The following is a 26,795-nucleotide window of genomic DNA, read 5'->3' on the forward strand; positions in this document are numbered from 1 at the left end:
GGCGGCAATTGTCGGATCGAGTGCTGCTGTGAACGGAGGGTCAGCCATATTGCCGCGCTGCGAGTTCAGCAGAGGGAGGGGAGTATCCGCGGCTGCAGCCCTGCGGTTGAATTGTCTCATCTCAAATCACACCTGCTCTGGTAAGACGTCTACAAAGTAACATCGAACAGTGTATCGAACATGTATGTGAGTGTGAGGCGGTGAAGCAAACTGAAGATGCTGTCTACTTTGTTTACGCACTTGTTTCTGCACTTATGCCGCCTCTCTCCACAAAGGAGAACAATCTCACAACAGGTGTCTGTGGGATTATTGGAGTGGGATGTGGCTTGGTGGAAGGCTAGCGTTTAAAGGTTTTGTAGCTACAAATTACAAATGTAAAATGTAGCGTAATTTCAGCATCTAAAGATGCTTGAGTTTTACAGCAGCCTAAACGAATGCCTAATTATGAGTAACCTATTTTTACTTAGTTTGACAGGCTATGCCAACTCCACTGTAAATCTGGATTTTGGTTGTGTCGTTGGACATGTTTTGGACCAGGCTACAAGAAAACAATAGGGCTATCCAAAATGCATTTTTTACGCACGTAAAGAATCCTAGGCTTATATGTTTCCATTAGAACTGAAGTGTTAGGCAACTTTTGAGTTAATAGTCTAACCTCCAATGGCTGGTTTCCATATTTAATAAAGTGAAGCTCTTATTCACTGTGAAAGAACTCCAACACGAAACTGAGCTCACTCCGTGATGATGGCCGAAACAAAGTTGTTACATTGTCAACCCCAACAGTCGATCCTATGGAACTAACAACCGTCGGCGAGATCCTGCAGGGCATACTTGTGTATCGGCGTCACTTATCCAGTCGATTCTATATTGATCACAGTGTCTCACTTTCCACACTACTCTATATCCTATCCGACCAAGGTTCGCACCTATACAGTGTTGGCTTGTGGTGCTGAGGTGAGATGTTTACAGAGAAGGGCGGAGACTCATAACTAACACATAGCCCAAATTCCCTTTGTGACCCTTTTGGGTGAGGCTCGTTTTAATCTGGAGTTCCATATTTAATAATGATTCATATGGCTATACATAGATTGCGTCAATCAGTCTCTGTTTTGCATACGTGTTCAAAGGAAGGGTAGTCTCGTCTGACTCTGTACTGAGTCAGTATCACCGGCGTGGCTCAAACTCGTTTCTCCTCTTTCGCTCTACAGGAAGGCACTGTGGAAACGTCATCTATCCGAAGTATTTAGACACCAATTCTACAGCTCCTCGCTCCGAGCCAGGAAAAGGGACACAAAATGCCGAAAGCAGTAAGTACTGTTCTGGTTTTTGACTATTTCTATGTTGTATTGAACATATTATCAGCATTGGACAATGCCAGCTCACTAACATGATACGCGTTGGCAGCATTTTGTCCTGAATCGAGATGTGAGGAGCCAAGGCAAGAGATGCCACGATGTCTGATGAGAGAGCGACATGTACTATATTAGGAGGCTACTGTAACGACTTGATTACACAATCCGGTCCATTTAGAATATGGTTTGCATTGCCTATTCAGTTGTTAAAATGAAAAAAAAGGATTACTTTTTATTGATATCTTTAGGTCTGTTTGATGTCTTAACTTGCCACACTCAGACCTTAGTAATAAGTTGACACTTAGTAATAACTTGGCAGTAGTTTACATGGGTTCAGAACTGATCAACTTTTTGATGGCAATTTGTATGGCACTTCCCAGAAAATCGTGTAGATATTGCAAAACAATGGACTTTCAATATTCTGACAAAAGAGGAACTCCAGGCAGGACTAAAGAGTTATGACTTGCAATTAGATGTATTAACAGTTTATTGTTGAACATTTCATCAGCCTCTGAAATCACGAGACAGTCTGTAAGTAGACGAAATGCTACTTTGCCTTTCCTGGAGTGCTACTTTTCATGGCATATGATCTAAAGACGTCGACAGTTGAACAGTGTACTGTATTGTATCCAGTGTTATTAGGTCACTTCTCTTTGATCCAAGGCATCCCCCAGTAGGGGTCATAAAGCATGTTGTTGGTTTACTTAGAATGGCCCCAGAGTTGTTATGAGCGTCACTGTGGAAATGACATCATCAGTGTGGTGCTGGCCGCATGATAGTACTCTGCCACTCCTCGGTCAGACACAAAACTTGGCCTTTTTGGGATATAATGGGAGACTGTTTTCTTTTCCATGATATCAATGAAGCATAAGCATTGATTTTTTTTTTTTTTACTGGGACTGACTCACTTATCCATATACCGTGACCTAATAACTGCCAACTGAAAGGGGCATGAAATATTACTAAGACTTTAAGTCTATTTTAATGAATTGGCTCTTTTGCTTTGATTTTTTTTCTTTAAGTGAACAGTTTTTCTACTCTCAAATTAATCCCCAAAATGCTGAGTTCTATTTTCAGCATTGGTTGGCAAATAGGGGTTTATGTTTTGGCTGTGGCAGCTAGTCTTTCAGTGGAAGAGCTTTCTAGAACACTGTGAAATGAGGTTACGGACGGGTAGAATTCCACTTGATATGATCAACTCTTATTGAAATTCAGTGTACATTAAACTATAAATGGTGTCACCCGTAGCTACAGTATAAGCCACATCTTAAGATGTACAGTATCAAACATTGTGGCTTTATTGTGTGTTTGGAAATGTGAAATTTGACTTCATTTGGTCTAAGGAGAAAAGAAAAGGAGAGCAAGTCAGTCGGATGAGATTTGAGCAGTAGAGAGGGATCCTGGTTTTGTCTCTCTGGCTCATGTTACACTTGTCAGAATGACACATTGTCATTAAGTGAATGACGGTGCTCCTTGGCTCTCCCTGAATCCTGCTTCCGTGCAGTCAACCAAGTGACGGACACCACGCAAGGCGGGGCCACCATCAACATGTAATGGGTGTTTCCTTTTCATGTCCAAACCCATTGTTAGCATTTGTTCCTTTGAATTATTGATAACTCATTGATGGCTGTTACACCCTCAGGCTATGTCACTCCAAAAAATTATGTGTTTACACTTAATGCATTATTACCGTGTCTTGCGTGTTTTAAATGCTATGTTTTAGCAACAAGTTGGTCAAGCAGAGGTGCCAAGCCCCAGTCTACATCTGGTAATCCACTTATTAGAGTTGTCACTTCTAAAGACCTTAATGAAGAAGGGGGAACAGCAGGGATTACGCTTTTACGGTCTCCACAGCACCAAGGGCACTCAGCAGGGGAGGCTGGTGGAGGTTGAAATCGGAGGACGAGCTCATTGTAATGCATGGAACGGAATTAGGAATGGTATCAAAACACATGATGCCATTCCTCATTTCATTCCACACATTACAATCCATTCCCTATTCCGATATATGCATCACAATGAGCCCGTCCTATGATTTCTACCTCCACCAGCCTCCCCTGGAGCTAAGGTAGTAGCTGACACCAGGTAGAACTGTGCTTTATGGCTATATTGCTCTGTGAGCATTCCAGTGCAGTTCCCATGACTACACACATTGCAAAAGGCTCTTGTAAAGCCATGCAAACCATGTGCATGGTTAAAGATTGAATGGGCCAAACAGTGGAATGCAGCACACCCATTCAGTTTAACCACGGTGGTGATGATCACCTCAACCCCCCCCCCCCCCCCCCCCTGACCTTACCAATAGAGGGGTTAAGATATAGGCCTAGATGGTGTCCAAGGATACACAGGCTGTTTTACTGTGCCACTACAATAGAGGGTATTTGTTACCGTAGGGCCACAAATGCAAACTGTTTCTCGTTTGTTTGTCACAGACGGACGTTTGACATCTGACTTCTAGAACTGACATTCTAGAACTCCCAGTGAACTGCTTTCACCCTGTGTTTTATGGTAGAGGATGACTGGAGTGTTTCTCTGAAGTGATCGCTGTGCATAATTAATGAATAAGTCCCATTCAGAGTTAGTCTAGTTTCTTGTCATACTGTATGAGCAAGCCTGTATACGTTTCTTGTGGTTTCAGAATGATTCTTGCTCACCGGAGGTGCATACAGTGGAAATTTGGGCCTTTCCCTGGTGTATTTTTAGTATTTCTGTGCCATGTTTTGAATGACCTCAGTTTATTGTGAGTTACCGTTAGAGGACTAACACTGAGATCAGATATCACTCACCCACTGATTTCAGTCTGCCTGCCCAGTGCCCACTCACTTGTTCCACTCTCTGTTCTGCCCAGGGCGTGTGTTCTTAGGTACAGCAGCTTTACAGTTGGTGAAGATATACAAACATTATGTTGAGGAAAAAACATTGAGGCCTCGCACTTTCCCTCCCCTCTCCACACTCACTCAGCAGAGTGGCCCTGACTCTAGACCAGCTATCACAGTGACCAAGCCTGTCTCGCTCCCCCACATAGCTGTTCTGAAGTCTATTTCTCTGTGTGTTTTCTGGGAGTCAGGGTCCATTAGAATGCACAGTGGTGCAGGAGAGGGACCACTGGGGAGGCACAGCTGAAAGGGGAGCTTTGTTTTGCTGTGTAAATGGAGGGTTTCACTCTTGGATGCTGTTTTCCCACAGGCGGTTCAGGAGCCCCTCACCCCCAGGTTTTGTGGTGTTCATGTCAGGCGTGGACTTCCCCCTCCTAACGCTGGTCTCAGGCCCTGACTGCCATCTTCACACAGACCCCCTGTCACAGCTGCAGAATGGGACTGCCCCCAACAAGCTATTCAATATGGAGATGAGGCTTTTTCAACGCATGAAAACCGCATATCTTAAAAGAGCAGAATTTGTATTTTCTGTGGAGTAATTGTTGAATTGACCATAGGGTACCTACAGTACCATTGTAGTCCTGCCAGTTAGTCTGTGTAGGTTCAGCACGAGGCAGCCGGGCTGTGAGTCAACAGCTCAGTCAGAGCTGAGGCCCAGACATCCCGTGGCCGTTTCCAGTGGGCGTCATTGAGTTTGCTCACTTTCAGAGCCTCAATGTCATTCACAATAGTCAGGAGATGAAAGATCCCACCAAAAGCCTCTGTGAGCAGACTCCCTCTCCTCATCCCTGAGTCCACATACTTCTTTATATGGTTTTCACTGCGCTCCAATAACTTGAGTAAATACTGCAGATCTCTCCTTTTTTTTTTGGAACTGGCAAAAACAGTTGGCCTCCTATTTAGGAAAGAGGGATGTAAGCGTGTGTTGGTGAGCTCACAGTGCTGGCATTGTAATGAATGCAGACTATCAGTGAAATGTAAATGTCATGTGATGATAACTATCCCACATGGATTCTGACTCTCTCTATTGTGACACACAGCTGACGTCATGTCTTATTCATAAGACATTGGAGGAGGAGGAGGCATTCCCATTGCAACATATGGCTTTGTTTGTAGTTTTGTTTGAAACTCTTTATTACCGTGGTGGACCTCAGTAAAGCCAGCATTCAGACTCACCTCATAAAGCATGGTCAACGCTAGATAGACTACCTTGTTTGTGCACATAGGTTAGCCTTATCAATCATTAACCAAAGAATGGAAAGGCATGCCTTTTCTCTGTGAATGGGAGTGAATGGACATTGTCTATAGAGGCCGACCTCCTCACTGCCCCTGCCATCCTGACAGGCTGGGCTGTGTCCAGGCCTTATGACAGTATGTCCCTCCACCTACGCAGATCTTCTCTGAAGGGGTCCCCTGTCGGTCAACTCCATCGGTGCCTTTATTGAACTGTAGCTGCTGCCATGGCAGCTGATGTGTAGTATATTACGCAGTAGAAGTGTTTTTCACAACCACGCACAATTCCATTTCAATAGACTTCGTGAAACCCTGAAATGAGAGGCCGCAATTAAATATTTAAAGTAAAACAATTTTCGCGCTGAATTCCCTTCGATCAGTCTTCCTGTCGTCTGTCAGAAAGCGCTGATAAAAGCACTACCATGGTGTGTTTACTCTGTAAATAACGTCCTCTCTTTGAAGCACGACTCTGGTGTTTGACATGCATTACTCTCTCCCTTCTTATTGTTCGTGCCTAGCTTTTGAGCCCTTTTTTAACAGTTTTCTGTCATGTCTCCCTGCAGGTCAATGTTCGCGTCACTACCATGGACGCTGAGCTGGAGTTTGCCGTCCAACCCAGCACCACCGGCAAACAGCTCTTTGACCAGGTCTGTATGCACAGTTATGGCTGTTCTATTTCTAGCTCCAGTTGTTGTTATTACCAGTAACAAACCCCTCCCATTATTTTAAACATTTGAGTGTGTTGGTTTTTGTGCGTCATAGAATGGACTTCTGCTCAGTTCTATTTGGGGAGGCTATGTAGGTTTCTATTTTGATAATCAGTTCTGCTTTAGTGAAGCCGGCTCCCCAACCACCATCTCCCTACTACCTCCAGGCCTCTGTTTACTCATACACCATTGATTTGTTATCTTCCAAGAGATTTAGATGGACCTGTTCTTATCACACCCTCCCTTACCGCCTAGAGATGTGTTGACCATTTCCAGGGGGGGTGAGGTACTTAGAGCCAAGATCAGTAAGCTCTAAGCAGGAAGTTTTTGCTCAGCTGAGAGGACAGTATACAGAACTGACCATTGTCCTTGAAGGGACATAGATATCTATCTAAGTGTCTCTGATGTCAAAGTTGAGAAACAATACATTCTGCACAGGATGTTTTGAATGCAATGTTTGTTCCCTAAGTTCAAAAAGTGAATAATGTGTTGTTCTCAGATAACTGAATGCCTATCTTCATGACATCACTGTAGTTCCAGTGAGGATTCCAAAGACATTGTGGGTGATAGGCCTCTATTCCAACACCGGGAGAGGAAAGACATTGTCTAGGTGCAGCCACTTCCTGAATAACTAGTTTGTCAGTGATTTGAAAGTGTAAAGGGATTTCACTGTCGGTCTCCCTGCTGTTTAGATATGAGCTATTTAGTATTATTGAGAAGAGGAGATCAGGAAACGATAGTTCCAGATTGGTGTTCCACCTTGTGTCACAAGGATACAAAAATGTTTTCACATGTACACAAAATCCTCCACTTACATGTTAGAATGCCACGCAGCGGGGTGTGTCACACACATTGGTAGTCACTGAAATAATCAGTGTCAGAGACGGTTCATTACATTACGTACGCTAGGCCCAAGTGAGCTTTAATGTCTGATGTCCAGTAGCCATGTTCAGAGGCCACAGCCGCCCAGATGGAAACCTGTGGTCAGCATGGTGTCCCAGAAGCCTGCTGTGATCTAATTTAATTATGAACTTGACCCCGTCGCGATGGCAGAAATCTCCTCAAGAGAAGGCCACTGTCTGCGGGTACACACACACACAAACACACACACAGCAGTGAGCTCATCGCTGGGGTGTTCCTGGTAAAGAGACCTGGCGTGGCTTCTGTGGTCGGCCCTGGTCACAGCCTCAGGCCTGCTCATATGACCATCGACGTGCAGTCCTTATGAGAGGAACGCCTTCAAGTTCTCTTGAATTTTGCTCAAAGTCTTAAATCGATGAATAGTCAACTACCGTGGAAGTGTATCAGACATCTACAAAACTCCTCAAGATCCAGATTAAACTGAAATGTTTTGAAGCCCTCAGTAGTGTTATAAACACAGAAGATTATCGGTTAATTCTCTCACCACTCGCAATGCATGTGTGGTCCAATGGTAGAAGCACAGTGTAATACACCATTTTCCCTGTGGATGCTTGTGCCCCCCCCCCCCCCCCCCTCCTCTCTGGTTTCTCTGGAACTTCACATTAGTCAGCGGATGGAGTGAGTAATACCGTCTCAGAGCGGTGGTGGCATTCCTCTCCCTCACCACAGGGCTTGGGCCCTATCATAAACCAGGCAGAGAAACCTTCACTTCAGTCTGACTGGAGCAAGACGCGCCCCTGGTCCTCCATTAAGCCTGCACGTGCCTTACATTTATAGCGAGATCAGCCCAAAAGCTCAGCTTTCTATTGGTGTGGACCTACTTGAGATAATGCTGGGGGTCTCTATGACGCTGGGCATTGCAGGACTTGAAGGGATCCATGGGGTCATGCATGGCTCACTCATGTCGGTCTCTGCAACTTTAGCTTCATTGACTTGACTGCAAATGTTTGACTCAGTTTGTCTTTGTTTAATGATGGGAGGAATGAAGTGGAGTGGCACACCCAGTTTGGTCAAAAGAGGTGCTCTTAATTGGCTGCAGCCTCTGCTGTGAGTTAATTTAAAAATTGAAAACATTTTCATAGAATATCAATTCACCCATCTGCTCATGGCACAGTTTACTCTTCAATGTCCCCTTCAACCAACAATTTAAAACATTTGTAGTGTTTTATTAAAGCCGTTTGACCCATTTCTGGAAGGAAATTGTTACTTATGCTGACAGACACAGACCTCTCGTTGTACCAAATCCCTGTAGCTTATCCCCTGGGAAAAGCAATCCTTCATTAAGATGCCTCTTCAATACCCCCTCCTCTCCCTCTACCTCTTTCTGTGTGTGTGGATCCCAGAGCAAAAACACTATGAAAGAGGCGATTGTGTCCCGAACTCGTTTCATTACAGGTGAGATGCAGCCAGAAGTGCTCTCTCGTTTCAGCCCTGCTAGTGCTTGTTGTTGTGCTAAATAAAATCCCGCAAAAAACTCCCTGAATCAAAACCATTCATCTCCGCACCCACAGGTTACCCTGTCCTGTATTGGATGTCAGTTGGTAAGAGGGGGGTGTTTGATTTAATTTTAACCTTGGCCACTGCTTATCAGATGGAATGGGCTTGGCCAGAGTGCCTGTGTGTTGACTCAAACTTCACCCAGGCAGCTTAGCACCCCACCTGATGACTGGGTGGGGAATTTGGCAGAGGCACAGACAAAGGGGCCTGGCGAGAGATTCTCCACCTAAAAGGCCCTGGCTAGAGAGATTCTCCACCTAAAAGGCCCTGGCTAGAGAGATTCTCCACCTAAAAGGCCCTGGCTAGAGAGATTCTCCACCTAAAAGGCCCTGGCTAGAGAGATTCTCCACCTAAAAGGCCCTGGCTAGAGAGGGAGCGAATGTGTCTATAGTCGCAGTCATATTGAAAAATCATTTAACATTCCTGGAGTCTGTAAAGACTTTCTTGTCGGGGTGGTTTAACTCAGAAGTCAGTGGAAAAGAGAAGCTCTTATTTCAGCACAAGTGATTTACCAGATACCAAACTGTAATATTCCCCACCTCTGTACACTCATCTCCATGTGTCCCAACTTCAAGATGCTAGTCATACAGCACACACTGGTCATGCAATATATCACTCCCCCTCACAAGTCAAACAATAGCGCCTCATTGTTTAAGACAAACCCTACTAATTGTCCCCCTTTGTGTTGTGTTGTGTTTGTCGACACAAAGAGAGCTCAGCGGAGACATGCAAACTGACTTGCCCAGAAAAAAGAGGAATAGAGTAGTCCCCTACTGGTATCCTCCGAGATGATAAATTGATGATGTATTGCTAAAAACGCATTGCGCTACACACTGCACATAACTGCACATAACACAATCTGTCAAACCACACTTACACACAAAGCACATACACCACCCAAATCTGTTAAACATATCAATTCCACACACTTTTTTTTTCTTATCAGAAATTACCAATGGTACTTTTTTAATGGATTTATTGAAGCTATAGATATGTTTTACTGGTGCAGGTTTGATCTGTACGGACTTATGACCCTGTGGGTTGCAATGTTGGATTTCCTGCTTTGAATAAGGCCGGCACCGGGCCAGTCTCATGCTTGGGCCTGGGAAAGGTGTAATCCTATGAGTGTTGCCTAGATTACCTGGTACCTGAGTATGTCATCTTAAGGACAGACACTGCAGGCCTTGCCAACATGGGCCACAGCCTATGGCCCAAGGCCTGTTTATACAAGCCTCTATGCTCTGCTGGCAATTGGTTGCATAGGTGACACGACTTTAGTTTATTACACAGATTACTTCATTGGTTTTGACAGTGTGAATGTGTGCAGTTTCGGTTGACTACTGTTCTACAGCGTTACCTCATCTCTGTAAAAACAACATGGTTCTGTTAAAAGGCGTCTAGGCCTAAACTTCAGTCCACGCAGAGCCATGGCTTTATAGGGGTTGATTTTTTACTTGTATCTCTTTACATACATATTGTTACAGGTCAGTTCAGTTTTTTAGTGGTGTTTTGCGCTTCTTATCTTCCTTTCCCCCGCACAGGTGGTGAAGACCATTGGCTTACGTGAAGTCTGGTACTTTGGGCTTCAGTATACAGACGGTAAAGGATACCCCACCTGGCTGAAACTGGAAAAAAAGGTAAGGAACAGGCCTTCTAAACAAGAGAAACACAACATGTCTAACCTAACCTCTCGCGAATCCTAACTGTCCTAATTGAACACAGCTTCCTGTTTGGTGCCTTGTGTGGGTACCATGGGCAGTATATCTTTTGTACAGTATCTCCTCTTTTAACCTGTGTCCAAAGTATCATTAAACCTTTTTACCTCTGCCCAGTTTTGGCCATACCGTTCCAAATGGAACCCAGAGAGGCGATACAGAAAGCGAGCACTGTACATTCTTTCGAAGGGAGGGTCAAAATCTGTGCTCAGTGTTTGTCTATCTCTCAGTCAATCAGTAGCTACTGCATTATGTATTCACGTGAAGTGTTGTGGTCACCGTCTACCACTTCCTGTGTGGTGGCTAATAGTTAAGCCCTCTTTCATTTCCATCTCCAGTCCATTCCAGTCCTCTTTTACGTTTCCCATAATCAGCCAGGGCAATATTTGGCAAACAGCTGAACTCTTAGTGAACCACCAGAAATGGCCTCTGCTTTCCTTCTGCTGTTGTCCCTCAGCAAACGCAAACACTTTCTCAGTCTTCATTAACTATTAGCCCCTGGCACCGTGTTCTCTACCCAATGCAATATCTGGATTGTAGAAGCACAATCAACTTCTGGAATGGAGTTATGCCAGTGAATGTGCCGAAATTTCAAATGCTGAAGATGGTTATCGCATCATGAATGCTACAGGATACAGTATGAACCCACCCAACCCCCTACAGTATTTTGATTGGTTCACATTGCATGGATAGGTAATGGTTTCCTCTCTTGTGAGTACACCTGTACCTTCCCCGCTCAGTGTAAGCATGAATAGCTGTAGACTGTGATCATGTGCGTCGGTGTCGTTACGTGGATAGAGGAGTGTTGGTATGTGTACGGTATGGGGAAGTGTCAGGACGGTCGTGAGTTTTACAGTAGGATGACCAGGGCGGTCTAAGTACAGTAGGTCTCAGGGCATTGAGGGGGATGAGCAGAATGTTATGATGTTTATCTACACAGTACATCCATAAACAAGAGGGAGAAAGAGAAAGAGAAAGAGGGAGAGTAGTTGGCCTTGCTTCCCTTTATGTTGGCTGGCCAGTTTGACTGCAGTAAGCTGTGTGCTGACACTGCGCTGTACAGTAGCTGACCAGCACAATGCCTCGCTCAAACGGGAATATTCCAGTTGTTTCACTGCCCCGTTCGCCTCGTCAAGACCTTTTGGTTCCTGTTTTTAACACACACAGAGGAACACTCGGTAAACACATTGCAGAGGATTGTTCAAGTTTATTATTTCACCTACTGTACTGTATGCATTACAGATCCTATTTTACAGTGTCATATAATTGCACTGTACAGATGAAACTAGCAGGCATTTTATAACCCTGCTGGTTGAGACCAATGATAAAACTCATGATACATCACCATCTACAGTAACATTGATTCAGTGTATATCCCCTTTAACCCTTGGACTGAATATCAGAAAAATAACATTTCACCCCATAACATCTCTTCTCTTCCTTCACGCCTTCCCCCCCCTCCCCTCTTCCCCATCTATTTTTTTTCTCCATCCCCCCCCTGTCTCTCTCCTCCAGGTCTCGTCCCAGGACGTGAAGAAGGAGAACCCCCTGCAGTTCAAGTTCCGGGCCAAGTTCTTCCCAGAGGATGTGTCCGAGGAGCTTATCCAGGACATCACCCAGAAGCTGTTCTTCCTGCAGGTGAAGGATGGCATCCTGAGTGATGAGGTCTACTGCCCCCCGGAGACGGCCGTGCTGCTGGCCTCCTACTCGGTCCAGGCCAAGTTTGGAGACTTCTCCAAGGAGCTCCACCTGCCCGGATACCTCACCTCCGACCGCCTGCTGCCCCAGCGGTGAGCACAGTCACCCTAGCAGCAGGAGGAGGAGGAGGAGGAGATAGATAACCCGCTATGCTCCTTTTCAGGGACAATAACGTGACTTTTAGTTGATTTCATCCTCTCCTTGTCTCCTCTTCAGAGTTATGGAGCAGCACAAGTTGTCCAGGCAGCAGTGGGAAGAGAGGATCCAGGTGTGGCATGAGGAGCACCGCGGCATGCTCAAGTGAGTGTGTGTCTGTGTGTCTGTGTGTCTATGCCAATGTCATAGGGAATCAATAATTTGCATTCAAACATACTCTACCGTCCCTTAGCTAGTAGAAATCATTTCTCCTTCTAATGCCTCCATGTCCTTTCCTGCAGGGAGGACGCTATGCTGGAGTACCTGAAGATCGCACAGGACCTGGAGATGTACGGGGTCAACTACTTTGACATCAAGAATAAGAAGGGGACAGAACTGTGGCTGGGAGTGGATGCACTGGGCCTCAACATCTACGAGAAAGAGGACAAGTAAGCCCTTAAGTCCAACAGACAGAACTGAGCCTGAGAGTCTTGCCAAGAAGTCCATGGTCATTCTAGCTCTGCTTCACAACAACAATGATGCGTTCGTTTTCCGGCCCAAGCTACAGTCCATACAGTACACGGTAGTGAGTTGGGTGCAGCCAGGTTTATCAATACCTCAGTTAATCAATACCTGTGGAGATCATTGTCACCAGACAATAAGACAGGAATAAGTAACTGTCTCTCTCCCTCAGTGACTTTTTACTGTCTCGTTGTACCCAAGGTCGCTCTGTAATCCACCTAGCATGTTGCTAAGCTCAAAAGAAACACATTATACAGTACCAGACCTCCCACGAGACACAAGTGGTAACTATGTGTGCTGTTTACTGCTCCCTGTTGGGTTGGGTCTCTGGGGTTACTGGGTTAGACTAGACTGGGCAGCATGAGGACTCTTACTGTACTCCGAAAAAGTAGTTCCTTCTCAGTCACTGACCCTCTGGCAGGCTGGCAGCACCACTGGCTGGCCTGCACGCTGCTGCAGCCGCTGGCTGGGCTGTGTTGTTGACAACGGCCGTTGCTCCCTACTCCCTGAGCTGGGTGCAATGTTTGAACTCTCCATGCCAAAGTCTGTTGAAAGCAGTGTGTTCCTCTGCAGCTCACTCCGTGAGCAATGAATACAGCTCCTTCGTGTGTTAATGAGAAAGTGTGTCGACTTAGTACCCCCTGAGGACACTGACCACAGATGACAGTGCTGTAACTTGAAGGGATCTTTTGGGACCCTCATTGTCCCTCAACCATCATGATGGGTTGTGCCCAGTTGTTCAGACGTTTTTTTATGTTTTTCTTTTAAATCCACATTAAACACCAATTGGTTGACACAATGTGTTTAATTAAACTCAATGTTTATTGACTGTACAGCTGTTATTGCTCTGTACACTCCCAGAGTTAATCTAACCCCCGTATTTTAACTTGACTGTAGTCTGATACCTGTAAATCTGGCACACCAGAAGTAGAGAAATGGGGCAAGAAAGACAGACTGGGCTCTGTGTGTGTGTGTGTGTGTGTGTGTGTGTGTGTGTGTGTGTGTGTGTGTGTGTGTGTGTGTGTGTGTGTGTGTGTGTGTGTGTGTGTGTGTGTGTGTGTGTGTGTGTGTGTGTGTGTGTGTGTGTGTGTGTGTGTGTGTGTGTGTGTGTGTGTGTGTGTGTGTGTCTAAGACTGTGTGTGTGTGAGACTGTGTGTGTGTCTGTGCACTCTGGGCTCGGCAAAGAAATGCCTCTCTCCCACAGTGCCCTCTGCTGTAACCATGACGACGCCGACTGGTTTTTCAAGCTGCGTGGCACTTAAGAATGTCAGGCTAACCTACAGCACAGGCCCTCCAATGAGGAAGGGAGGATTCAAACAATACAGCTCTACTGCCACGGCCTCACAGTGCACACTCAGTGTATTAACTCCTCAGGCACTGCTGTAACAAGTGTGTGTAACACACACACACACACACACACACACACACGTATACACTTAAAACCTCAGTCAGGCTAGAGATCTAGGCACAATTCCATATTGACCCTAAACAGGAGATTTGAGTCTTTTTGTCCTACAGTGAATTGTTGTAAAATCTCTCTTTTTTTTTACTTTATTTTTTATGAAATGCTACATAACAGAGAATACACCAGTCATTAGGTGGTGTTAGCTTAAATGAAGCCTAATTGATCAGTTAGACAGATGACTCATTAGGTCCACTTCCACTGGCTTCATACAGCTTGGTTCCCATAGCCAAGACAGAAGCTGCTTAAGTACCTCAAGAGTTAACACCCAAACAAGGCTAATCTCCCTCACAGACACAGACAAGCAGACACTAAAATAGTACAGCTCAAGCTAAAGCCAGCAGTGGCATCTTCCGGCCATGAGACACGGACTGACAATGTGATCTGTTACCCTCACATTTACACCAGTGATCACTATCGCAGATGCTAAAATAAAACGCAGGTCATATTAGCACCCAATACCGCTGTTTAAAAAAACAAAACAAAACAAAACAAAAAACAGGTCATGTTCCAATGTTTTAATGCGTCATGTATGTGTCAGGCTTCATTTATTGAAATTCTTGTTTAGGTCGCGGGGTTTCGCAGTGTGTCATCGCAAATGTCAAACGCATTACCGCGTTTCTCCATTGAAACATCACTTAAACAACATCACTGATGCATGTATCCAACGAAGACTTGCATTTAGTCAAGTAATCCCTGGGACAATGGAACAGCCCTACCCTGGATTCCTCACACCTTCACTCCTGATACGTACACACCTTCACACATGTTTGATACCATTCCACATTCCATTCCATGCATTACAGTGAGGCCGTGACACTCAGGTTGAATGACAGGCTGCCTTGAAATGTCCACTGTTGATGAGTAGAATGGGCGAGCACATGACTCATAATATATGGTATTTATTGTTTAGGCTTTATCCAAAGCCACTTACAGTGCAGTGAGGGCATCACATTTTTTTGGGATACATTCCAGTGGGAATCAAACCCACAATCTTGGTGTTGCTAGCGCCATGCTCTACCCACTGAGTCACACAGGCAACATGTTAACCATGTCCTTTGCATCCTTTCCTCGCCAGACTGACCCCGAAGATTGGCTTCCCCTGGAGCGAGATCAGGAACATATCCTTCAACGATAAGAAGTTCATCATCAAGCCCATTGACAAGAAGGCCCCGGTGAGTAAGACAGCCACTATAGAGGAATGAGGATCGGCAAAAACATTGCCCTTTGGATAATAGCAGCTATTCGCGCGAAGCACACTACTAAGTTTTTATTTACTGCGTGCGTGCGTGCGTGCGTGCGTTCCCCAACAACACTCTGTATATCCCCAATTGTGCATCTTCCCATCCTCCCATTCTCCTCTCCTCCATTTCTCCTGGCCTGTCTCTGAGAGCCGGCCCATTAGGCGTATCCTCAGTCAGATCTGCCACTGTCAATAGAAGCATGGCTCCAGCCCAGGCCCTGCTCTCTTACTGATAGGGAGCCTGAGTGATCCTCTTATGTCCATCATACCTCTACGCTCTACAGACCTTATCTCCTCTGCCCAAGCGTGTGTGTGTGTGTGTGTGTGTGTGTGTGTGCGTGCGCGGCCTAACCGCAGACAGGCAGTGCCTCTGTGTCAAATTAAAAAATTAGTCATCATCCCTGATGCTCCTTTCAGCTGCCATTTTAACTTTTCATCAACAGTAGAATAGTCGCTGCTTAGCGATGCTCAGTGTACGGTCCTGCCTGCACCTGCTTGGTGCTCTTACTGCTAGTAGGCCCTTTTGTCATTTACATCAGGGGAACACAAAGGGCAGGCAACAAAACGGTTTTGTCTGACCCGAGCTTTGTTCCTTTCTCTCTCTCTCTCTCCCTCTCTTTCTCTCTCTCAGGACTTTGTGTTCTACGCCCCACGCCTGCGCATCAACAAGCGCATCCTGCAGCTGTGCATGGGCAACCATGAGCTGTACATGCGGCGCCGTAAGCCCGACACCATTGAGGTGCAGCAAATGAAGGCCCAGGCCCGGGAGGAGAAGCACCAGAAACAGATGGAGAGGTGTGTGTGTGTGTGTGTGTGTGTGTGTGTGTGTGTGTGTGTGTGTGTGTGACACAGCACAACAACAAACAAGTTATACTCTGCATAAAGAGCACACAAAAGACCATATGCTCTCACACAACTTAAACCATCGACGGAATATCTTGGTACAGATCTGGTACAGATCAAATCCCGTTTCGTATGCCGAGGAGTCCAGCATAGCATTTATTTTCACTTGCATTATTCCCGAAGGTTAGCTTAGTATGTACTTAAACACACCGGAGCACGCATGATGTACTCAAACATCCTTGGACACAGGCGCAGGAGGTCCAGCACTAATACACGCAGATTACTGAGTAAGCACAGCATACTGTAAGAGTGATTTAAAAAGAGTGACCTGGTTCTCTGATGAGCGTGAGGTGACTCTGCCATGAGGTGGTGGGAGAGCTGCTCCTCCCCCCCAGCCTGGGCTATCAGGACAGTATCAGCTCGGCACAGCTGCTCAAACACACATGATGTCACACACACACACACACACACACACACAACGCTGCTGTGCATGGCCCATGTCTGTCACACAACAAACACCTGCAGGAGTTCCCCTACACCCCCCCCCCCCCCCCACCCCGCAACCACTTTAGGGTGTCAGTGTGGATGACTTAGACCAGTGGTTCCCAAACTTTTAACAGTCATGTACCCCCTGAGACACTCTACATCCTACTGAGTACCCCCAGCATGCGAGAGCATAAACCCGGTTGTGATTGGTCAAGAGGTGTCTGCTCTCGTGCACTCATAGGCACAGGAAGATATTCGCGCTAAATTTAAGAATATAAAAAATAGAATATTTATTAATATTCTTAAATTTGGCTACAGCAGTTAAAGTCCATACATTTATTTTTGTTTTCTTATTTAACATAATTAATGGATTGTGTAGGCGGGATTATGTTCAGGCAATGTTCGAGAAATGCGTTCCAGCTAAATTTAACGACCCTGCGCGATTCACACTGTCGGTTATTTTGTAGCCTAATTGATATATTCTATGAACATTATCCCTTACATATTAGACATTGTGATAATATTATTCTGTTGGATAGGTTGCATGCATTTATTTTTGGTACTGAGACTGCAGTCGGCTATTCAACAGGACTGTTTGGGAAGGTAAATCACAGATTTATTTCACGTACCCCCTAGAACGATCCACGTACCCCCAGGGGTACGCGTACCCCACTTTGACAATAGTGGACTTCGACTATACTATGTACACTACGGAATCAAAGTTCATATGGGTGTGGGTGTACACACAAATCGACTCTGTTTATATTAGAATTAGGGTTAACCTGCTCATTTGAAGTTGCTACACAAAGGATAGGAGTAGAAGTAGTAGTAGTATGTGCCTGCTACAGTGTGTGTGTGCGTGTGTGCGCGCGTGTGTGTGGAGGGGGAGGATGGTGGTGGTGTGTAACACTTGATGTTGTGTAAAAATCAGTGTGTGTGTGTGTGTCTCTGCCCCTACAGTGTTAGAAAGGCCGTGGCAGTGTGTGTTCATTAGTTTATTAGCCGGCGCACGTCAGCCCTCTTTTGTGTGTCTCACACTGGTGGTCTCTTATCTGCAGGGCCCAGCTGGAGAACGAGAAGAAGAAAAGGGAGGCCATCGAGAAAGAGAAGGAGCAGATGGAGAGAGAGAAGCAGGAGCTGATGATGAGGCTCTACCAGTTTGAGGAGAAGACTAAGAAGGCAGAGAAAGGTAGGAGGGAGCTCCGCTTTGCAGCCTGCACTGGGGAGGACGGGGTCACCGAGGGCACCGAGGGCACGTTTTATCACCTAACCTGAAGGTGTGTGTGTGTGTGTGTGGGTGAATGTGTGCGCGTGAGGGATGGTGTTGAGTGTGCAGTGTCGACCTACTGCAGTTTTGAAAGAGATATTTGTGGGGAAAATAAGCTTGATTATTCATGACATGACAAATGGTGCCATTTGATTAATGGTGCCATGTGCGACAGGATCTGCCAATGCGTGAGTTGACGTCACTCTGGACCTTAGATGGCCGTCCTTCAAAGCATTAGATAGGCTATCAGATCTGATAAGACATTTAATGACCGTCAGGCCTACTGATCGACCTTTGTGTGTGAAGTCCTATCCGTGGTTGATCTCGTTGTTCGGAGGATATGTGACCGGCTGTCCTTCGTGACCGTCTCTTGCCACGTTTTGGCCGTTTTGTGGTGTTTAGGAGAGCGTTATGGAAGTGATTGAGAACTACAGTAAGTGTCGTGAGTCATCTCTGTTTCACTGTTGTCGTTTTTGGTGCTTAGTTATATAGGATTGGGTACATTTTGTTGAACTGCCACAAAGGCCGGTTCGTTATTTCTTTCCTTTTTTACGGGTCTATCAGTACAGTGCAAAGAGCATCGTCGGTCCTTCTCCATGTGCAGGTTTTGACAGTTGTCACGAGTGCTAATGTTTGCTATGTGGTTCTGGAGAACATCTTGTAATGTCGTTGAATGTGTTTCTCAGTGTCAACCACGGTTTCTACCTGTGTGTGTGTGTGTGTTGCATATTCTGTGCGTCAGAGGAACCGGTGTGTAGCTGTGCTCTGTCTCGTGCAGTGTCATTGTGTGCGTTTTCTTTTTGTGTCGGTATATATTTTTTTGTAATCAGCGTGTCTATATAACATATAGATTGTGTGTCTTATCTCTGTATACCTGTCACTCATACTGTGTTTCTGTCTGGGTCACAACGGCACTGTGTGCGTTTTATGATGTGTCATCGCTCTCGTGCTCTCTGAGCCTGTGTCAGATAAGCAGAAGGTGGGTGTGTGTGTGTGTGTGTGTGTGTGTGTGTGTGTGTACATGTGCATATGTTCAGTTATCACATATGGTCTAATATCTATATTTGTCTGTGTGTGTGTGTGTGTGCATCAGACCTGCATGAGCAGATGCAGAGGGCCATGACGCTGGAAGTGGAGCGGAGGCGGGCGGAGGACGAAGCGGCCCGCCTGGAGGCGGAGCGTCAGGCGGCCCTGCTGGCCAAGGAGGAGTTAGCCCGCCAGGCCGAGGACCAGATGAAGGGCCAGGAGCAGCTGGTGAGAACCCCCTCCACACCCCACCACCACCACCACCACCACCACCACACTCACTGCAACCATACAGTACTGCACTGTACTAGTGTCATGCTTCAAATAACATCCATCTCTAAACAACACCAAATCACACATGTTGTAGTCCAACGTTGTGTACTCCTTCTCACAACACTGAGCAGCACCAAACCACTACCAGACTGCACTGCAGCTCAGCAGACTAAACCACACTGCTGTTGGACCACACCCACGTTAGGCCCGACTCCCAACCAACCCCACCCTTCTCTCCACCAGACCACCTACAGGAGTACCCCCCCCCCCACACACACACACCCCTTCATTTAACAGCCCTGCCAGACAGTAAACCTATACAACTGGGAGAAGTGTGCTCTCACTTCACACAGCTATTGACAGTGAAACACTGAAGCTGTTTTTATGGGGATAGCAGACACTCTGCACAACCCCCATAGCAGTGCCCTTTGTGTTTTAGTAGCAGATAAAGACTCCAGACATAGTTGAGAGCCATAAAATGGTTTTCCAGTATAAAACAAACCTTCAGTGTCAGTCTCCGGAGAGAAATGCAGGGGGAATGCCTTTGAGCTAAGGCGGAGACGAGAGGTGTATATACTGTGATGAACGCTGCTTTTATCAAATGTTCTCCCTAAAACATCTGTAGCATTGACTACACTACTGTGTGTTGCTCTTTATGGACAATTTGTGCTCCAATAACCTAAGATCAAAGGATCAAAGCCTATATAGCATTTTGAATAGAAGCTGTTGTTTATTAAGCCACCGACCAATTTTCCAGCTGAGCACATTTCACCGAGGTGTTTTATGGTCAAACATCTCCTGTTTGTGAGGTTTGTGTGTATGTGTGTCTGTCTGTCTGTGTGTGTGTGTGTGTGTGTGTGTGTCTGTCTGTGTGTGTGTGTGGATGGATGGTATTTACGGCCTAGGCATTGCACACACACTGTAAACAACAAAAGCACAGGTTTATTTAGTACATCTGGTTGGTTCTCTCTGGTAAAGACAGGCCATTCACATTGTTGCGGTACACCTCACCTCCTTGGAGGCTTTCCCCCCCCCCCCCGAGACCTCCCTGCTCTCATAATGAGATGAGTCATCCCCTCTTTTGAGGGAAGAGAAGAGAATGAATTTATGTTGTAGCTTACAAGACCAAATACAATAAACGTCTCTTCTCCTTTTCTTCTCTTCTCTTCTCTTCTTCTCTATCCTATCCTGTCGCAGGCCGCTGAGCTGGCTGAGCACACAGCTAAGATCGCCCTGCTGGAGGAGGCCAAGAGGCGCAAGGAGGAGGAGGCAGACTCATGGCAGCACAGGGTGAGTCCCAGAGAATTACAATTTATATTTCTATGGTCCTCCATAGAACACACACACTTACTTAATGATATGGAGGCACCTAATGTTGTTTTCCCGGCAGAGTAAATGTTGAATGTGTTCCCCAGGTTGTGTTGTTTTAGACATCCTGTAGTGTTTTTTACTTGTGTCCCGTGAACACTCACTCACTCTCTCCTTCTCTCCTTCTCTCTCTCTCTCTTCACCCCCCCCCCCCCCCCAGGCCCAGGAAGCTCAGGACGACCTGATGAGGACCAAGGAGGAGCTGCATATGGTGATGACGGCCCCCCCGCCGCCTCCCCCTCCACCCATGTACGGGGACGTGGACGACAACGAGGAGGACGAGGAGAACAACAGCGAGGAGAACAACAGCACGCACAGCGCCGACCTGCAGATGGAGGGCATCAACGACCACCGCCTGGAGGAGGACCGCCTCACCGAGGCCGAGAAGAACGAGCGTGTGCAGAAACAGCTCATGGTGAGAGCCTCCCGCCACCAAGACCCACACTCCTTTACCATCATTCATTCATTTATTTATCCATCCATCCATTCATCCATGCATTCACTCATTCATTTCTTCAGTCTCCTATGTAAAAAGAAGCTGAAAGAAACTGGTGTTGCTGCTGCTGCCATGAAGTCATTGTAATTCCCCTTCCTCAGTAGATGGGTTCTTAGTGATTGTCCTACAGTTTCTCATTGACCCATCTTCTCCTTCCTCTCCGCCGTAGGCCCTGAGCTCTGAGTTGGCCCAGGCACGTGACGACACTAAGAAGACCGCCAACGACCTGCTCCACACAGAGAACGTGCGCGCCGGCCGGGACAAGTACAAGACCCTGCGGCAGATCAGATCGGGCAACACCAAGCAGAGGATCGACGAGTTTGAGGCCTTATAAAAGGCCCACCTCCCCCCGCCCCCTGCCCCAGCCACCGTACCCTTTCTGAATGGTCACTGAATGGAACTAACCCCCTCCACTGCCCCACACACACACACACGCACACACAAAAGCAGTATAAAGCAAGAGAGTGATACTCACAGATCACCAGTTTGACCAGTTACCCCTTACAGAGAGCTACCTTCTCCTGTAAAACCACCGTCAGGCAGCGCGGAGGGCTATTAAAAGTCTTGTAAGAAAACATACTAGTGCCAAAAACCTTTTTTCTTCATTTTTAGCGTAATGAATATTATTTCTGTTTTGATTGTATGTAATTTGACCAGATCAGACCAAATCATCATTGTTTTTAACCAGAGGTGTGATGAGTAGTGGGTATAGCCAAATTTTAGTATGCCATGATGTGCGCATAGAAATGAAGTACAGTATAGCCAATCAAAGCCTCGCTTTTTGATGTTTATTATTTGTTGTGTGAACGTTGAAAAAGGGCAATATCTGTTATTTTTCACAGGGACCACTCAGAAAGGGGAAACACAGTATAAAACCTTATTCTTACTCGCAGAAAAGTGTATGTTCTTTTTTATTTTGTTTTCCATTATATTGAACACTTCCATTTATGTTTAATATTGCTATACAGTAGCTAAGAATCATGAATAGTTTAATATTTATACTGTATATGGGTCATTAAAAAGGGTATTTCATCTCGGTTTGTATATTTTTATTCTACTAATGATAATGAGAACATTTAAAATGTATCAAAGGTTCTATATTGACCAAAATAATGATAGTTTTGTGTTCCATATGGTTTCTTTAGATCACTAAATTAAAGAGATTTATTTGTAAATTATTATTACTTTTTTTACTTTCGACAAATATTCAACTGCACGTCATCAAATTGGGAGAATCCCAGGTACTTTTGATTTTGTCATGCAGTTCACGGTAGCAGCATTTTCTGAGGCATACATCTTAAACTCCACGACTCCAGAGCTCCGTGCTTACATGAACACTAGTTTCTCCCTCTCTTTTGTTCTGGTTCATCTGGACCGTTTTAAGGGTTCAAGCCTCAGTCCAACCCGTTTTCTATTCAGACTCTCCTCCTTCTGGATGTGGACTAGAGTAGGTTCTACTGACACTGTAATGAAAACACACAGCTCTGCTGGCTGGCCTGCTCTCCTTTTTATTTAAACTGGATTTTATAATGAGGTGTTCAGCATATTGGCAATAAAGATCTCCTATGATTTCAGTGTTGTACTTTGTTTTCACTTTCCTCTTCTGCTGTTTGACTGTCTCATTTAAGGGGAATATTGTCTGTTTTTTTGAATGGCAGCAGATGCTTTTTATTACAGTATATCTGAAAGACAAGACATTTTCAATATTTCAACATCTTCTTTTACTTTGAATACATACATAGATTCTTCACTCATACATGTATTCAATTTCTATGAAGTGTCATCAGGTGAGCATGCTCAGTTAAACAGTTAAACAAGACAGAAATAAGAAGGACTTTTTAGAAGGGCCTGTCAGTCATTGCAGATGGAGTGAGGTAAAGTGCTGAGTCTGTTCTGAGAAAGGGGAGAGAGAGAGAGAGAGAGACCGTGTCCAGGGCTGGGTCTGTTGACTGACATCATCATGTTCTCCTGGTGTTGACGTTGGCCTGGACGGGCAAACTGAAGTCATGCCACATGTTGGGCATCTGCAGCACTAGTCGCCAGGGCAACCCTTTAACAGAGAGTGCCAGGTCAGTGACATCACTCCTTCCTTTCACAGTTTTTGTTTTTTCATAACAGCAGTGAAACCAGAGATGCCTTTCACACGCCTCAGAGAGACAGACAGAGGCTTTATTGAGAGGAAGGAAATGCTGACGAGCATGCCCACATCTTAAAATAAGTGAAACCACTTGGTCTAATGTGATATCGCTATATTTAATTTGTGGGAAATCTGACAAAATACATCTCCTGATAATCAAATTCTTTTCATGGATTTTTGGCTGTCTGACATTTCAGTGACCTGATTTTGGTCATATTCATAGATGATGAATCTGAAAGATAAAAAAACAAGGACCCTCTACCTCTAAAATCGAATTGATATTTTAAAAGGTGAACCTTTCACATACAGACAGAGGATCTCAAAAGTATCTTACCAGCTTCCATTCTGACCCTACCCAGGCAGTGGTCTGAGAGGCTGAAGGGGGTGTGGTCCCAGAGGTCCAGATCTAGAGTGCAGTCCTGTAGGTCGCATGGGGTGACCCTGCCAAACACTAGCTGATGAGACCACTCTGGGCTGGACTTCTTTTTCAGAACGGGGGTCCTCTGGACCAGCTCCTTGGACCCAGGGAGAGTCAGGCACCTACAACACACAAATATGTAGCCATTTAAACACACACACACACACACACACACACACACACACACACACACACACACACACACACACACACACAAGCATACATTAACAGATGAATAAACACACACACGAGCACACATAACACCCTTAGAAGGCTATAAAGACACAAGCCCTATATTTACCCTTTCACATAGGTGTTCCGACTCATGTTTGCTTTTGAGGGGAGGTTTTTGGCACCAGTAAGAAGAACAGTCAGTTGACCAACGTCATGTGGTCCAATATGAACTTCTATGAGGAGCAAGAGAAAATAAGGTAGTTATCCATTGAACCCAGGGCTGGTGCTTAGAAATCACAATAAACAATGCTAAGCGAAGGAGAGGGAAAGGGTGCTGTCTTACCATCTGTGTGGCATATCCAGGAAGGCTGGGACAAGGAGGTGAACTTTATTCTAAGCAGCAGTTCTGCTGGGTCCTGCTCTACTGCACCCCCTTCTGGACTCTCAGGCTATTGAGCGAGATAGAGAGAGAGAGAGAGAGAGAGAGAGAGAGAGAGAGAGAGAAATTAAGAGAAAGAGAGACAGAGTGAAAGTAAATATACCAAGTCAAACAATAATTTCCCTCTAACACTGCACAGCACACTCTTGTGTATGAGATGCATTCATATTTTACAGGTTGTGTTTTGAGAACGCCTGTACCCCAGTTGCAGTTTTACCTTAGGACACAGAGGGTACCAGATGGAACACTGAGTGGTGATGTCTTCAAATCTCCACCCTTCCAGAGGGATGAGGACCTCTCCCAGAAACACCTTTCTTAGAGTACCAGAGTGCCATACAGATGCCTGTAAAGTTCTCCCAGACAGCAGGGGGCGGTCTATCTGGAACTGTTTATGACCACATAGGAAAACACAATAATACATGGATGAATCTACAACACCATATTTTCAGTCTGTAGCGTATTGCTGTTCTTGCTAGGTCAGTTTCTCCCCTCACCTGTAAAACCTCATTATAATTTGGATCTGTTGTGTTCCTCTTGATCGTTGTCTTCAGTTTACTGCTTTGAGTCTTTTCTGGTAGAAGGTAGATCTTGACATACCTGTACAATAAGGTAAGACACACATAATTTGAAAACTGATACAGTGTCACAACAGAATATTTAGCTGGTGTCTTGTTTAATACTCACGGGTGACACTTCTTCCTCTTCAAATCTCCATAGGTCAGGTTTCTACAGGCACTGACTGTGATCTCCAGATAGGAAGTGTTCTTGTTGAAGGTGATGGCCAGCTCCAACTCTCCTGTCACACTAGTGTTGTTCTCATACAGGCCCCACTCTGTGCTTGTACTACTGCTACTGCCCTGTGGGAAAATAGATATCACAATTCATTTGACAATCCTTGATCCATGTTTATTGTGTTTTTGATGTGTTGTCTAGGTTCTCCACAAGCTATGACATCAACGCAATCATCTGGTGTTGAGATCAGTCATAGGACGCTGCTGTTGCACAAACGTTTAAACTTTTTTTTTTTTTCCTTCCTTCCTTTGTTCTTTGTTCCCACTCACCCTCTTTCCCCCTGAGTACTCTGACCCTAAGGACACGTCCTCCTCTGGTCCGGTCGAGGACCCCTCCTGGTCACTATCCTTGCTCTTCTTGAACAGGTTGGGAAGACTGGGGACTTTGTTTAGCTATGGAGAGAGAAGTTGTCTCCATTAAAGTCAGTCAGCTACAATAAGGTAAACATTGTGACATGCAGTACTTTCCCTTCTCTCTTGTGGTTTTGAACATGTACATGCAGCGCTTCTATCTCAGGGGTTTTGCTGAAACCTTTACATGTGGTGACTTCTTTGACACGTTTTGACACAGCTGATGTTGTGATGTGTGGAGTGTTTCACTTGTCTCTCTTACTTTGATGGTTTTGTTGATGTGTGTGTCGGACAGGCTTTTTTTACGATCCTTACAGGTGCTCTGTCGCTTGTTGTTGTCGACCGTCAGCAGGGCCTGGTCGCCTCGAACATCATTCTGAGACTTAGAGATCTCTGCAATCAGAAAGGTGTGATGCACACTCATCAGCTACTGCTCAGATACTGACTCTCTTTCCATGTCTAATGTTTCTGCTTGCAAATGAGCCACACTAAGATATCATATCTTATCATGCTGCTTAGGTGCGGTTTCTTCAGCTCTGATGAATGAGCACAAGGGGTGTCTTATCAACAAATTATGATAAGGCTTATGATAACAGAGGAAATGTGCAACTGTTGACATATCCTGTTTTGGATGATCATCTACAAATTACTTGTGTGTGTGTGTGTGTGTGTGTGTGTTAAAACGTAATGAGAGCTCTCACACCACTTAACAGAGAAACGTAATAAGTGCTCTCCCACCACTTAATAGAGGAGCCTGACTACATTAAGAACCCTGGTTTGGCCAGAGGCCTATGATCCTTCAATACTCAAAATAGTTGCTTACTTTTGATGTGGCTAGTGAATGAAACCATTAGGTCCTCCATGGACTTTGTGAAAGGTTTGGAGTTTTTCAGTCCCTAGAAATCAAATAATCGCCTTAATTAGTTGCTAATACTGTACATACAGTCGTATGTATGATAGAGACAAAATTATACTATATTATAGGTAATGTGGTTTAACAAACACAAGAAAGGGTGAACATGTCTATTTTACTTTACCCCTGATTGGCTGAAATATTGACCATGGTAATAGGGTGGAGGGGTTGGTGGCACAACGGCTATATAACTGGAAGACAAGACACACACACAGAGTGCAATTTGAAGTTTATGGGACTCAACATTTCATAGCTTTTATCAGACCCCCGTCACTGTTTTTTAACAAACATTCTCTTATGATACTGTATGAAATATGCTGCACACGTGTAGGGCTACCCGCTGCATTTGAGTGTAGAGCCGAAAGAAGAACAAATGCTTCACTGTCCCATTACTTACGCAGGGCACTGTATGTATTTGTATCCATATCAGATTATATTCCACAAATGATATT

General features: G+C 45.3%; 2 protein-coding genes across 2 annotated transcripts in view; one reads left to right on the plus strand and one right to left on the minus strand.

Moving 5' to 3' along the window:
* Positions 1-22,689, plus strand: ezrb (ezrin b). The gene is made up of 14 exons (XM_083688840.1): positions 1-140; positions 1,209-1,307; positions 6,025-6,108; positions 10,128-10,223; positions 11,817-12,091; positions 12,216-12,299; positions 12,437-12,583; positions 15,197-15,293; positions 15,993-16,156; positions 17,749-17,879; positions 19,051-19,211; positions 20,454-20,546; positions 20,785-21,039; positions 21,290-22,689. Exons 2-14 carry the CDS (start codon positions 1,296-1,298, stop codon positions 21,452-21,454), a joined length of 1,764 nt encoding a protein of 587 aa, XP_083544966.1. The 5' UTR covers positions 1-140; positions 1,209-1,295; the 3' UTR covers positions 21,455-22,689.
* Positions 22,299-26,795, minus strand: part of sytl3 (synaptotagmin-like 3) — a gene marked incomplete at its 5' end in the record, with an annotated part of 5,861 nt that continues 1,364 nt past the window's right edge. The window contains 11 exons of the mRNA XM_083688841.1: positions 22,299-23,170; positions 23,592-23,797; positions 23,977-24,082; positions 24,193-24,298; positions 24,506-24,673; positions 24,783-24,885; positions 24,973-25,145; positions 25,350-25,472; positions 25,693-25,823; positions 26,254-26,326; positions 26,468-26,534. Coding sequence (XP_083544967.1) covers positions 23,079-23,170; positions 23,592-23,797; positions 23,977-24,082; positions 24,193-24,298; positions 24,506-24,673; positions 24,783-24,885; positions 24,973-25,145; positions 25,350-25,472; positions 25,693-25,823; positions 26,254-26,326; positions 26,468-26,534 — 1,348 coding nt within the window. The 3' untranslated portion in view covers positions 22,299-23,078. The remainder of the gene's footprint in view (positions 23,171-23,591; positions 23,798-23,976; positions 24,083-24,192; positions 24,299-24,505; positions 24,674-24,782; positions 24,886-24,972; positions 25,146-25,349; positions 25,473-25,692; positions 25,824-26,253; positions 26,327-26,467; positions 26,535-26,795) is intronic.

The sequence above is a fragment of the Argentina silus genome, assembly GCF_951799395.1.
Source record: "Argentina silus genome assembly, chromosome: 17".
In the NCBI taxonomy this organism is placed as follows: domain Eukaryota; kingdom Metazoa; phylum Chordata; class Actinopteri; order Argentiniformes; family Argentinidae; genus Argentina; species Argentina silus.

What these genes read in the sequence shown, in the direction of transcription:
- ezrb (XM_083688840.1), top strand. An exon ending in GCAAACAGCTCTTTGACCAG is followed by an intron (nt 6,109 to 10,127) that starts GTCTGTATGCAC and finishes TCCCCCGCACAG; the next exon opens with GTGGTGAAGACCATTGGCTT. An exon ending in CACCAGAAACAGATGGAGAG is followed by an intron (nt 16,157 to 17,748) that starts GTGTGTGTGTGT and finishes TCTTATCTGCAG; the next exon opens with GGCCCAGCTGGAGAACGAGA.